Here is a 14,436-nt window from a genome sequence, read left to right as displayed (position 1 = left end):
AGTTGATATCAAGAGCAGTTTGGACATCAGGCATGATCCTACTGGAGGCGCTATGTCCTTGTCTTTCTCCGACCGATGAATTGATACAAATAATCAGTCAGAGGGGGACCTATAGTTTAGCGTACATTGCGAAATATGGTGCAAACCGACGTTTCTCACATATACACATTATTTACAGAGGCGAAAACAGCAACAAAGCACGGAAAAAGGTCGTAGGACCGTCTGTGGATTTAACCCAGGACTTTTATATTTGTAATCTGACACACAGTGTGCCCATTTACCCACAGAGTCACCGGAGACGTGTCCTTCACTGAGTTATAGGCCTCACGTTTCCAGAGTTCATCCCTCCGCAAACAATACAGTTTCTCTTAAAAAATCGGTGGCCGAAAAGTGTTCACTCCTTCCGAGATCACTAGTTTTCAAAACAATTGTCGCATTTGATTCTGTATCAATAAACAATTCGTCCGCTTCGGTCTGACGAGATTTCTTGCTAGTAAGTATTCTTCAAACGATAAGTCACATTATTATTTAACGTTCGCAATGCAGATTGAAAGGTATTTTTTTATAAATTCTTTTCTATATAAAATGGTATTTATACATCAATGAATGCACAGTCTGAAGATGTTAGTTCGTTTATCGTAGAAATGAGTACATACGAAGACATTAATAACAGGTTTCCTGACTACTGTCACAATGTTCTAATTCTCCAGTCTCCCATGTACACCTAAGAATTACAGGAGCTTCGTGGAATGCAACTTGCTCGTGTCGAAGAACCGTCCTTAAATCTTTAATTACCAAAAAACATGCTGGTGGAGAAAATTAGGGAAATGAAAGAAAGCATTGAGCAATCTGCATGTCAAAAATGAACTGTTCTGCCCAAGAATGGAGCGTTGTAACTATTCCGCAAACTCGCTAGGTTCTCTGATGGAGAATAACTTCACTGTCCATGGAAACTACGCTACACAAATGTGAAACGAAGTGCCCAGTGAATAATCAGGAAGCGTGAAATGAATGCAAATTATCGGTTGTATTACCTTTCGCGAAAAAAGTCAAAGACGTCTGCTGCCACAGTTAATATCCCCTACGATCACCAAAAGACAGGGAAGCGATGAGTAAGGAGCGAAACACACATGGCTCTTCGTACACTAAACAGTCACCTAGTTAATTGCTAAATCCGAGCAGTTTTAAAATGTTGTGTAACTTTCGCGTAATCAACTTTACTTGTCAAAGCCAATCACGTAGTTGGGTTAGGAACCGGAATGACCCTGTCCGAGACAACTCCGCTGAAACCTCATGGAAACCGACTCCACGAACAGGGTTAGAAATACGCAAAACTAGCCACCAAATAGAAGCTCTTACGTGGCACTTAATAACCGTTTCCGCAATGCGCTGTCAACTGGAGAAATCCATCAGTGTGACAATAATTAAGCGAAAAATATTCAAAGTCGTTCACTGACTGACTGAGTCTCTGCACCCGTCAGTCGCATCATAAAACCACAAAAAAGAAGAGTTTACTGTATTCTACGAATCGAAATAATTACCGTTTAAAAGTGAGAAGTAGGTGATGAAAGAGAGCTCACATATGGCTGTAGATGTTCAAATTCCCGAGTCATGTATTGCAGGACATTGCTCGAATTAAGGCTCTAGGTACAGGAGCGGCAGTTCGGATATTGACCAAGCAGCAGATTTTGTCATTTGGGACGGTAGTAAGAAGTAGTAAAGTCTTTAATTCTAACAGTGAGATTTGTTTGGACGTCATGGTGCATCACCTGTTTTCCGTATTAAAAATTACGCCACCAGTTGGTTCATCTGATATAATCCTAGATGATAAAGCAAGTCGAGCATCTCAAAGATGTGCTATTATGCTTCGAAAGGGCCCTTTGTAGCACACTATCTGGAGATTTCCCTACTTCTGATGGTATGATTACGAGCTCTTACAATGAGCATTGAAGGTAGGACCGGCCATTTTAAATCTAAGGTCATCGCCCGCGGAAGTGAGCTTATGTGTTGATGTGGTGAAGCACGGAGCATTCACAGAACAGCTCTAATTAACTTTTGATAAGTTGATTGATGGCTAGTGATCAAAATGTGCACAAATTACTACAATTTTTTTTGTAAAACGTGGTGAGAATACAATCAAACCAAGTACCGTATTTTGGAGTCACTTGTTGGGTATATTTGAATCTGCTGCTACAAAACATCAAAGCCTTATAGCACGACAGGCAGAAAACCGAATTTCCAAATTTTGATTTTGCGGGGGTAGTTACTTTTCCTTCCCTGCAGGAGGGGATACAGTTGATATAGCTGTGCGGAAATTTTATTGTGTGCCTCGTTAATGTGTGTACCAAAGGTGTTGTTTAACGATTTAGTTAATAGAATCTCACGAGGAGAGGTTTAAATCATTGGCGTAGGTGTTGCTAAACAACAACGTCCTCCTAGTAATGGACACGACTGATTACCATTTCTGGGGATTGGTTCAAATGGCTCTGAGCACTATGGGACTTAACTGCTGAGGTCATCAGTCCCCTAGAACTTAGAACTACTTAAACCTAACTAACCTAAGGACATCACACACATCCATGCCCGAGGACGGATTCGAACCTGCGACCGTAGCGGTCGCGCGGCGCCTAGAACCGCTCGGCCACTCCGGCCGGCTCTGGGGATTGATTTTAGCTTTTTCAGATGTTGCACAAGTTGGTAATTTGGTTAAAGTGGTGGCGGTATAGTCTAATGGTGGTGTAATTAAGGGTAATGCAGCTGTAATTTTGGGCTGTATCATCTGCATACAAGGGAATCTGCCCGCCGGACTTGTTTGTAAAGATCAACTAGAGAGGGAGGATTACACTATGAGAGACTTTTTCCTGAATTTTCATCGGACTTCCGCCAGTAATCGAAAGCGGCTGTTTCCTTCACAGCGACGGCATCTCCTAGTAGCCTAATTGTCTATGACACAAGGTTCAAAATCCTGCTACAGTGGTTTCAGGACTCATGCTGATGTTTTGGCCGCAAAATTCGCAAGATCTGAACACTATGGGACACACGAAGGACGCTATAGGGCGGCAGCCCGGTGCGCATTAACAACCAGCACGTAATTTTGGGCAACTGTCACCTGTACGTAGACATCTGGTGTCAAATACCTCCGGAAATCTACGAAGGCCTTGCCGGATCCAGGTCACGCAAAATGACAGCTGTACTGTATTCTAAAGGTAGACCAACATCCTGTTAAACAAGTGATCATCGTCTTCTATCTCATCACCGTGTGTTTTGTTTCATTATATTACGGGTTACCTCTTTGCGCACGCACAACTTCTTTTTGAGTCATCCAGTTTTCTGACTGGTTTGATGCGGCCCACCACGAATTTCTCTACTGTGCCAACCATTTCCACTCAGAGTGACACTTGTAACCTACGTTCTCAATTATTTGCTGGATGTATTCCAATCTCCACACCGAGCGAGGTGGCGCAGTGGTTAGACACTGGACTCGCATTCGGGAGGACGACGGTTCAATCCCGCGTCAAGCCATCCTGATTTAGGTTTTCCGTGATTTCCCTAAATCGCTCCAGGCAAATGCCGGGATGGTTCCTCTCAAAGGACACGGCCGACTTCCTTCCCCGTCCTTCCATAATCCGATGAGACCGATGACCTCGCTGTCTGGTCTCCTTCCCCAAAACAACCAACCTATTCCAATCTCTGTCTTCCTCTACAGTTTTTACCTTCTAAGGCTCTCTCTAGTACCATGATAGCTATTCCCTGGTACCTTAACAGATGTCGTATCATCCTGTCTCTTCTTCTTGTCAACGTTTTCCATACATTCCTTTCCTCGCCGTTTCTGCGAAGAACCTCCTCATTCCTTACCTTATCAACCCACCATATTTTCAAAATTCTTCCGTAGCACCACATCTCCAATGATTTGATTCTATTCTGTTCCGATTTCCTCACAGTTCATGTTTCACTAACATACAATGCTGCGCTCTAAACGTACATTTTCAGAATTTTCTTCCTAAAATAGAGGCCTGTATTTGATACTTCTCTTGGCCAGAATGACCTTTCTGGCAGTGCTAGTCTGCTTTTTATGTCCTCCTTAGCCCATCTGTCATGGGTTATTTTGCTGCCTAGATATTAGAATTACTTGACTACTTCTACTTCGTGATCACCAATCCTGATGTTAAGTTTCTCGCTGTTCTCATTTCTGCTACTTCTCATTACTTTCGTCTTACTTCGATTTACCCTCAACCTAGTCTCTGCACTCATTACACTGTTCATTCCACTTATCAGATCCGGCAATTCTTCCTCAGTTTCACGGAGGATAGTAATGTTATGAGCGAATCTTATCACTGATATCCTTCTAGCTTGTATTTTAATTCGACTCTTGAACCTTTCTTTAAGATCCATCACTGCTTCTTCGATGTGTAGATTGAACAGCAGGGGCGAAAGACTACATTCCTGTCTTACACCCTTTTTAATCCGAGCACTTCGTTCTTGGTCTTCCACTCTTGTTGTTCTTTCTTGGTTCTTGTACATGTTGTATATTATTCATCTTTCCCTAGAGTACCCCTATTTTTCTCAGAATTTCGAAAACCTTACACCATTTGATACCGTCGAACGCTTTTTCCAGGTCGACAGATCCTATGAACGTGTCTTGATTTTTCTTTAGTCTTGCCTCCATTATCAATGGCAACGTCAAAATTGCTACTCCGGTGTCTTTACATTTCCTAAAGCCAAAACTGATCGTATCTAAGAACTAACCGGCGAATAATTCTTAACATCCGTTGTCGCCCAATGAATTACGTGTATGAAAACCTAGTTCAAATGGCTCTAAGCACTATGGGACTTAACATCTGAGGTTATCAGTCCCCTAGACTTAGAACTACTTACACCTAACTGACCTAAGGACATCACACACATCCATGCCCGAGGCAGGATTCGTAACTGTGACCGTAGTAGCAGGGCGGTTCCGGACTGAAGCGCCTAGAACCGCTCGATTACAGCGACCGGCAATTACGTGTATGAAAAAGATAATTTGCAGACAGCATGTACAGGAGCCCGAAAGTCAGAGCCCACTGCTGCTAACTATAGATTTAGCGTTTTGTTGCTCAACCTAAAAGGCCAGTAAACAGCCTGAAGAGCAGGTAACGAAGTGGAGGGGTGAAGAGGTGACGCGTGTGTTCTGCGACAGGTGCTGACGACTGCGGCGGCGGCGCTGCTGGCCGAGGGCAACGGGCTGCTGCATGTGCCCGCCAGCCCCAAGCTCATCTTCCCGCACGTCACCTACACCGCCTACATCGTCATCCCCAGCGTCATCGTGCTCAGCTACCTGCTCGGACAGAAGATGCACGAGATGCTGGTCAGTACCACGGCTGGGCCGCTGCACACCTACCACGCTTTAACAGCTAGCCTCAACTCTACCAACTAATCAGCAGACTACGTTTGTACCACCTCCTCCACACTTAGCGTTATAAAAACATTTTTCATAACCCGCATTAGCAAGGAGGCGTATTTTACGCCCACTCTAAAAAAATTTTTTTTTAATTCATTAAAAGTTGTTGAATTATAGTAATACGAGGGTGAGTCAAATGAAAACCTTAAATTTGTAATAATAAATCGAAATTTCGCGCCGTTATCCTGTAAGTTGGTACGTGTGCTACAAACAGCGTGCAGAATGGCTTGTAGGTGGCAGCATGGTGCAGGTGCACACACACCGAGGCAGTATCAGTATAAAGATGGCCGCCCCACTTGCGACTTGCACCAGGGAAGAACAGCGTTCTGTTATTCGGTTTTTGCGTAGTGAAGGTGTGAAACCTATTGAAATTCATCGACGTATGAAGGTTCAGTACGGTGATGCATGTCTGTCACAGCAGCAAGTCTACGAATGGAGTAGGAGGTTCGCAAATGGTGTGACTTCAGTGGAAGATGCTCCTCGTCCAGGTCAGGCACAACGAGTTGTGACTCCACAGAACATTGCAGCAGTTGAAGCCATAGTGAAGGAAAACCGCCGAGTGACACTGAATGACACTGCAGCATGTTTACAGATTAGTCATGGGTCAGCACACCACTTTGTGCATGATGTGCTCCAGTTTCACAAAGTGTCTGCAAGATGGGTGCCACGGCAGCTGACTCCTGAAATGAGAGAACGACGTGTTGATGGTTGTGAAGAACTTCTTCGGTTCTTTAAACGAGGTGACGGCTTCCTTGCAAGAATCGTTGCTGGGGACGAAACCTGGGTTCACTTCCACCAACCGGAAACGAAGAGAGCGAGCAAGGAATGGCGCCATTCCTCATCACTAAAACCAAAGAAGTTTTGAACAGAACCATCAGCAGGGAAGGTTATGCTGACTCTTTTGGGACGAAAAAGGCGTCATTTTGGAACATTACATGCCTAGAGGACCACTGTCACCAGTGCATCATTCACAGATTTCCCTAAACATCATCTGCGGTCTGCAATAAAATCAAAGCGACGTGGATTGCTGTCAGCAGGTGTCCTTTTGCAACATGACAATGCAAGGCCGCACACGGCCCGTACAACAGTTGCAACAATCACATACCTGCATTTTGAGTGTCTTCCTCATCCACCATACTCACCAGACCTTGCCCCAAGTGATTTCCATATGTTTGGACCACTCAAAGACGCAATGGGAGGAAAGAAGTTCCGTTCTGATGAAGAGGTACGCCACGCGGTGCATGGGTGGTTGCGCGGACTACCAAAAGAACTTTTTTCTAAAGGAATTTATGCACTTTGTAAGCGCTGGAGGACTTGTATTGAGCGTGGGGGAGATTATGTTGGAAAGTGATACAGCTTTGTACCACTTCTGCACAATAAATATTTTTAAAAAAATTTAAGGTTTTCATTTGACTCACCCTCGTATCATATTTTTAAATAATTACTGATGTGTAAGTAGAGTCCAGAACCTGAAAATATCATTTAGCACTCTCTTAGCGATATCAACGCATTTTCAATAACGTGTACAGACCACTTTATGACCACCACAAAAGAATTTAAAGATTCAAATTTCGTTCATTGTTGTACACTTTTACTCTCAACATAAATTTTAAGGAGATACTGATGTCTAAGTGAGGCCCTGAACCTGGAAATATTGAATACCACGGTCCCTGGGGAACGAACATCTACAACTGATGTTTAAATTTTTGAGTTACGTTTAACTTCAAAAGATATATGCACTCTGGTAGAGAAATTTATTAAAAACAATACATATTTTTTTTAAAATTTTGAAACATGAAGTAACTGACTAGATTACAACACTTTTAAAAGATGGGCATAAAGTACCCCCCTCCCCCCAACCACCCACCCCTTCCTGTACCGCAGGTGCTAATTCCCTCAGCCATCTGATTCCATTCAACATTTGCCCAAAACATTTTCTTAGTACTAATCTATCAGTCTTGTTTTTACTCGGATGTTTAAATACCAAACATTTTAATACCTCTCGCCATTTAGTTCTTCTATGAGCATCCTCTTGGCATATCACGGGTACAAATCCCACAACTACAGACATAAACTGTAAATTTTTTTGTATTCACGTGGAGACGAAACAAATACACGAGAAGCTTATCTCGGCAGACGTTTGACGAGAACATGTGCTCAGTTTGAGATCTGTCAACCAAAAAGATTCTGGTGACAAACATAGATGTTTAATCGGGTAAAGAATAAAATGGAAACATCAGATGTGAGCCTCACTGTAAACTGCATTCAAAGTTTTCCCAGATATGGAAACTGCGATATGTTTATGAGAAATTAGTGTCTTAGTCTCTTGGTGAAGTCGTCAATTTAGTGCCACGAAGGAGCTATTCAGACTTGTTCTGCAGATAGAATCATCGGATGGAGTTCTCGGGCGCCTGATACATTGGAGACAGACCTGATTTTCAGCATCAATGAATGTGTAATGGATTCGTGTGAAGGCTTTGACGACGGTTCCTATACAGCGGAATGGTTCGTCGCTGGCGAAAGGCGGCCAATGTAGAGATGAGGTTTCGTTTTAATCTAAGGATTCCATGCTGTGTTTGGGTAATTACTAAACGGGTGTAGCATCAAAATGCGGAGGAAAGAGCTTCATGGAATAACTTGACTAACGGATGTCATACGAGGTGCATTCAAGTTCTAAGGCCTCCGATTTTTTTTCTCCGGACTGGAAAGAGATAGAAACATGCGCATTGTTTTAAAATGAGGCCGCGTTCATTGTCAATACGTCCCAGAGATGGCAGCACCGTACGGCAGATGGAATTCTACCGCCAGCGGCGAGAATGAGAACTGTTTTAAATACTTAAAATGGCGACTTTTCCTTACTTGAACAGCGTGCAATCATTCGTTTTCTGAATTTGGGTGGTGTGAAACCAATTGAAATTCTTTGACAGTTGAAGGAGACATGTGGTGATGGAGTTATGGATGTGTCGAAAGTGCGTTCGTGGGTGCGACAGTTTAATGAAGGCAGAACATCGTGCGACAACAAACCGAAACAATCTCGGGCTCGCACAAGCCGGTCTGACGACATGATCGAGAAAGTGGAGAGAATTGTTTTGGGGGATCGTCGAATGACTGTTGAACAGATCGCCTCCAGAGTTGGCATTTCTGTGGGTTCTGTGCACACAATCCTGCATGACGACCTGCAAATGCGGAAACTGTCATCAAGGTGGGTGCCACGAATGCTGACGGACGACCACACAGCTGCCCGTGTGGCATGTTGCCAAGCAATGTTGACGCGCAACGACAGCACGAATGGGACTTTCTTTTCGTCGGTTGTGACAATGGATGAGACGTGGATGCCATTTTTAAATCCAGAAACAAAGCGCCAGTCAGCTCAATGGAAGCACACATATTCACCGCCACCAAAAAAATTTTGGGTAACTGCCAGTGCTGAAAACATAATGGTGTCCATGTTCTGGGACAGCGAGGGCGTAATCCTTACCCATTGTGTTCCAAAGGACACTACGGTAAAAGGTGCATCCTACGAAAATATTTTGAAAAACAAATTCCTTCCTGCACTGCAACAAAAACGTCCGGGAAGGGCTACGGGCGTGCTGTTTCACCAAGACAACGCACCCGCACATCGAGCTAACGTTACGCAACAGTTTCTTCGTGATAACAACTCTGAAGTGATTCCTCATGCTCCCTACTCACCTGACCTAGCTCCTAGTGACTTTTGGCTTTTTCCAACAATGAAAGACACTCTCCGTGGCCGCACATTCACCAGCCGTGCTGCTATTGCCTCAGCGATTTTCCAGTGGTCAAAACAGACTCCTAAAGAAGCCTTCGCCGCTGCCATGGAATCATGGCGTCAGCGTTGTGAAAAATGTGTTCGTCAGCAGGGCGATTACGTCGAGAAGTAACGTCAATTTCATCGATTTCGGGTGAGTAGTTAATTAGAAAAAAAAATCAGAGGCCATTGAACTTGAATGCACCTCGTAGTTTGTTAGGACACATTCTGACAAATCAAGGGATACTTCTTTGGTAATGGAGAGAAATGTGTGGGGTAAAAATTAAGGAGGAACACCTAGGCTTGAATACAGTAAGCACAAATGTACATAGGCTACAGTAATCCTACGGAGATGAAAATAGGCTCCAAGCCAAAAGAAAAAAAGAATCAAGGAATTATCCGAATGCAGTTTGTACATGTACACCACATTTCCGTCCCATTTGGATAATTTCTGGGTGGTGCATTTTTATTTTTTTTTTATTTTTGTATGTTTAGAGTGTATATCAGCTATTAGGTCCAGAATCGAGTCCCAAAGATGGTCAGATATTCCTTGAGCTCATATTTTTATCACTAGGCAACAGGGCGGAACTGTGTCGACTGTCTCCATAATACAAGGAAGACAGCATTAAAATGGGTGGCGATACCTACTGCCTTCTGAGAGCATGGGCGAAGAGAGCGACCTGATCATCACGCTATCGCTGTTTGCGCAAGGCACGCGAGCATCAAAATTTTCTATATTATACAATAAATTCACGTCAGTGACGCAAGTCTATAGCTACGCATATCTGCCTGGCAGTGAAAATGCTTCGAACGTTTTGATACAAACTTAATGTGCAGCTATTATGTCCGCTAAGGAAAAATCTTTCACAAGCCTTGCCGACCTAGAAAAAGCCTACCATGATTTAAAATGGAGCAACTTGTCCCAGTTGTAACTGTAAGCTATAGGGAAAGATGGGTAATATGCAATACGTATGAAAACCAAAAGGGAACAATGAGTGTGATAAAGACAAAAATGTTTGGATTAAAAAGGATATCAGCCATGGATGCAGTCTTTCTCCACTGCTCTTCAGCACATACATCAATGAAACACTAACGTAACTGAAAGAAAGGTTCAGGAGTGGGAATAAAATTAAAGATAAAAGCATATCAATGATAAGATTCGCTGATGACACTGGTGTTGTCAGTGAATTTGAGAAAGATTTACGATACCTCTTGAATGGAATAAACAGTGTAACAGGTACAGGATATGGATTGAGAGGAAACTGAAGAAAGATGAAAGCAAGGAGCAGTAGCACAAAAAATGGCTCTGAGCACTATGGGACTTAACATCTGAGGTCATCAGTCCCCTAGAACTTAGAATTACTTAAACCTAACTAACCTAAGGACATCACACACATCAATGCCCGAGGCAGGATTCGAACCTGCGACCGTAGCGGTCGCGCGGTTCCAGATTGAAGCGCCTAAAACCGCTCGGCCACACCGGCCGGCTGAACAGTAGCAAAAATAACATTAGCAATACATTTAATGTCCGAATTAACGACCAGGAAGTAGACGAAGGTAAGGACACCTGCTGGCTTGGAAGCAAAATGACACGCGACGGGCCGCGCGGGATTAGCCGAGCGGTCTCGGGCGCTGCAGTCATGAACTGTGCGGCTGGTCCCGGTGGAGGTTCGAGGCCTCCCTCGGGCGTGGGTGTGTGTGTGTTTGTCCTTAGGATAATTTAGGTTAAGTAGTGTGTAAGCTTGGGGACTAATGACCTTAGCAGTTAAGTCCCATAAGATTTCACACACATTTAAACACATTTTTGAACATGTGACGGAGGAAGCAACAAGGAACAAAGCAGGCTGACACAGACAATGGGGCCGTTCCTGGTCAAGGGAAGTCTATTAATATCAAACATAGGCCTTAATCTGAGGGAGAAATTTCTGAGAATGCACTTTTGGAGTACGGCAATGTATAGTTGTGAATTATCGACTCTGGAAATATCAGAAAAGAAGAGAATCGAAGCGTGCGGATACTGTGCTACAGAAGAATGTTGAAAATTAGATGGACTGATAAAGAACGGAGAGGCCCTCTGCAGAATCGGCAAAGAAGGGAACGTACGAAAAACACTGTCTAGAGGAAGAGTTAGGATGACACCACATGTAATAAACCATCAGGTAGTAACTTCCAAGGTAATACAAAGGGCTGTAGAGGACAAAAAAACACTGATGTGACAAAAGTCACGAGATGCCCACGTAGTGCAGCAACTCGACGTGGCATGGACTCAAAAAGTCGTTGGAAGCCCCCTGCAGAAACAATGAGTCATACAGCCTCTACAGCCGTCAATAATTGCGAATATGTGGCCAGTGCAGGATGTTGTGCACGAATTGACTGTTGATTATCTCCCATAAATTTTCGATGGGATTCATATTATGACGATCTGGATGCCCAAATCATTCGCTCTAATTGTCCAGCATGTTATGCAAGCCAGTCGCGAACAATTGTGGCCCAGTGATATGGTGCATAATCATCCATAAAAATTTCATCGTTGTTTGGGAACATGAAGTCCATTAATGGCTGCGAATGGTCTCCAAGTAGCCGAACATGACTATTTCCAGTCAATGATCGGTTCCGTTGGACCAAAGGACACAGTCCATCCCACGTAAACACATCCCACGCCATCACGGAGCCAAGACCAGTTTGCATAGTGCCTTGTTGACAACTTAGGGCCTTGCCGCAGTGGATACACCGGTTCCCGTCAGATCACCGAAGTTAAGCGCTGTCGGGCGTGGCCGGCACTTGGATGGGCGACCACCCGGGCCGCCATGCGCTGTTGCCATTTTTCGGGGTGCTCTCAGCCTCGTGATGCCAACTGAGGAGCTACTCGACCGAATAGTAGCGCCTCCGGTCAAAGAAAACCACCTTAACATCCGGGAGAGCGGTGTGGTGACCACACGCCCCTCCTATCCGCATCCTCAGCTGAGGATGACACGGCGGTCGGTTGGTCCCGATGGGCCACTTGTGGCCTGAAGACGGAGTGCTTTGTTGACAACTTCTGTCCATGGATTCGTGGGGTCTGCACCACACTCGAATCCTACCAGCAGCTCTTACCAACTAAAATCGGGACCAATCTGATCAGGCAACAGTTTTCCAGTCGTCTAGGGTCGAACCAATATGGTCACGAAATTACAAGAGGCACTGCAGGTGATGATGTGCTGTTAACAAAGGCATTCAGGTCTCCTGTCATAGCTCTCCGCACTGTCCAAACGGGTATGTCGATCGTACATCCTGCATTGATTTCTGTGGTTATTTCACGCAGTGTTGCTTGTCTGTTAGCACTGGCAACTCTACACGAATGCCGCTGCTCTCGGTCGTTAAGTGAAGACTGTCGGACATTGGGTTGTTCGTTGTGAGAGGAAATACCTGAAATTTTGCAATCTCGGCACATTCTTGAGACTGTGGGTCTCGGAATACTGAATTCCCAACCGAAATAGAATGTCTTATGTGTCTTGCTCCAACTAACATTCCTCATTCAAAGTATGTTAATTCCCATCGTTTGACCATAATGACGTAGGACACTTTTTCCCATGAATCGCCTGAATACAAATGACAACTCTTTTTATGCCTTGTGTATGCGACACTACTGGCATCTGTATATGTACGTATCGGTATCCAGTGACTTTTGCCACCTCAGTGTATGTCGACTGCTGTGTGACAGTATGTACTTGTATCTGTGCTGCACACACGGTGGAGAACTCGTACGAAGCGAGAGGCGTGGTGTTGCAGATCCGCCTGGTGCTGGCTGTGGGCATCGTGATGCACGTGTCGGCAGCAGTGTGCGCAGGCGCGGAGCTGCGGCCCAACTGGGAGCAGTGGTCGGAGGGCAGCCTGCACCTGGGCAGGTGGCTGTGGGTGCTGGAGGCGCTCATGGCGCTCGCCGCCGCCGCCGTCCAGGCCGCAGACCTCGCCACCTCCATCACCCTCTCCTACCGGCGCGCAGCCTCCGTCTGAAGTCGCACCGACCCACCACTCCTCTGAACAAGAACAGACTGAAGTGCAGGCATAGTGTATGAGCGACACTAGCTTTGGACATGCTAACAGTTTCACTTGTGATGCAATTACACGATTCAGAGTGTCGTTAAATGTAAATACACCTAGGTATGACAATAATTCTGTTGTCCCCCTTAGTTTAAGAGCTGCTGTTTTATAAAAACACAGAAAATTAAATTAGCGCATTTATTTACTGACAAGAAGGTATACACCGCCCTTCCAAATAGTTTGAGGCTATTTTACTCCTGGCGTATAAGCGACATCAGTGCAGTAACTACAATGGCACCAACACTGTGTGTAATGTTTGCCCCACACACCTTGACGCCCAAACAAAAACAACGATGCGTGGACGCCTACTGCAAAAAATCGTCACGGGTAACGAGAGTTCGTGTTATCAATACGAACCTACAAAAAAAGGAGAAAGCGCAGAAATTCACATGAAGACTCAGCTCTTTGAAATCATATCCAACATTCACTATACAGGAAGAAAAGTATCAAATACTTTGAGAGGCCGTTGTACTGATCAAAACGACAAAAATAGTGCAACATACATAGGTCCAGAGATGCACAATTTCCGAGATAAACACGTGTTCATAGGAAAGAGCTGCATCGTTCTTGGTTACGAATATTAGCACAATCGTTGCACTGGCGCTCCTTCAAATGTGTCGGCAGAGTATTATGACGTCTTAGTCACAGTATTCTACATACCATTAGGTGGTCTGCAGTCGAGTCGTGTAGTGGGCTACGTTAGCTTTCGTCGTGTTTGTTTGCCTTGTTGTACAGCACTGTGAACCCTGGGTACGTATCATGGCGTTTCATCTCCTTCCAAACGCGGATTCACTTTCGTGTTTACTGTTATTGCGCTGTTTGTACGCACAAATGGTATACGAGGGTGGTTTGAAAAGTTCTCGGTCGTTAAGTGAAGACTGTCGGACATTGGGTTGTTCGTTGTGAGAGGAAATACCTGAAATTTGGCAATCTCGGTCAGCGCTAGCGCAACGAGTTGTTCACGTGGTATTCATTGGACTGTTGCCTCTAAACATGTGCCACGTCAGTGCTCTTGGAAGAGAGCTGTAGCGGTGACGTGTCTCTGTTGTTCCCGCGTAGCGATTTGCGAAGATGGAAAAAAAATCGAGATTTGAGCAGTGATTACCTACTTTGTAAAGAAAGGTATGAAAGCAAAAGACATTCATGCCGATTT

At 44.6% G+C, this 14,436-nt stretch overlaps 1 protein-coding gene across 1 annotated transcript in view; it reads left to right on the top strand.

Moving 5' to 3' along the window:
* Positions 1-13,412, top strand: part of LOC126457461 (uncharacterized) — a 35,975-nt gene extending 22,563 nt beyond the window's left edge. Inside the window, exons 3-4 of the mRNA XM_050093750.1 lie at positions 5,177-5,344; positions 12,972-13,412. Of these exons, the coding sequence (XP_049949707.1) occupies positions 5,177-5,344; positions 12,972-13,196 (393 nt within the window). The 3' untranslated portion in view covers positions 13,197-13,412. The remainder of the gene's footprint in view (positions 1-5,176; positions 5,345-12,971) is intronic.
* Positions 13,413-14,436: the final 1,024 nt, after the last annotated feature.

Source organism: Schistocerca serialis, chromosome 2 (genome assembly GCF_023864345.2).
Source record: "Schistocerca serialis cubense isolate TAMUIC-IGC-003099 chromosome 2, iqSchSeri2.2, whole genome shotgun sequence".
In the NCBI taxonomy this organism is placed as follows: Eukaryota; Metazoa; Arthropoda; class Insecta; order Orthoptera; family Acrididae; genus Schistocerca; species Schistocerca serialis.
This window is presented reverse-complemented; position numbering and strand designations above follow the sequence as displayed.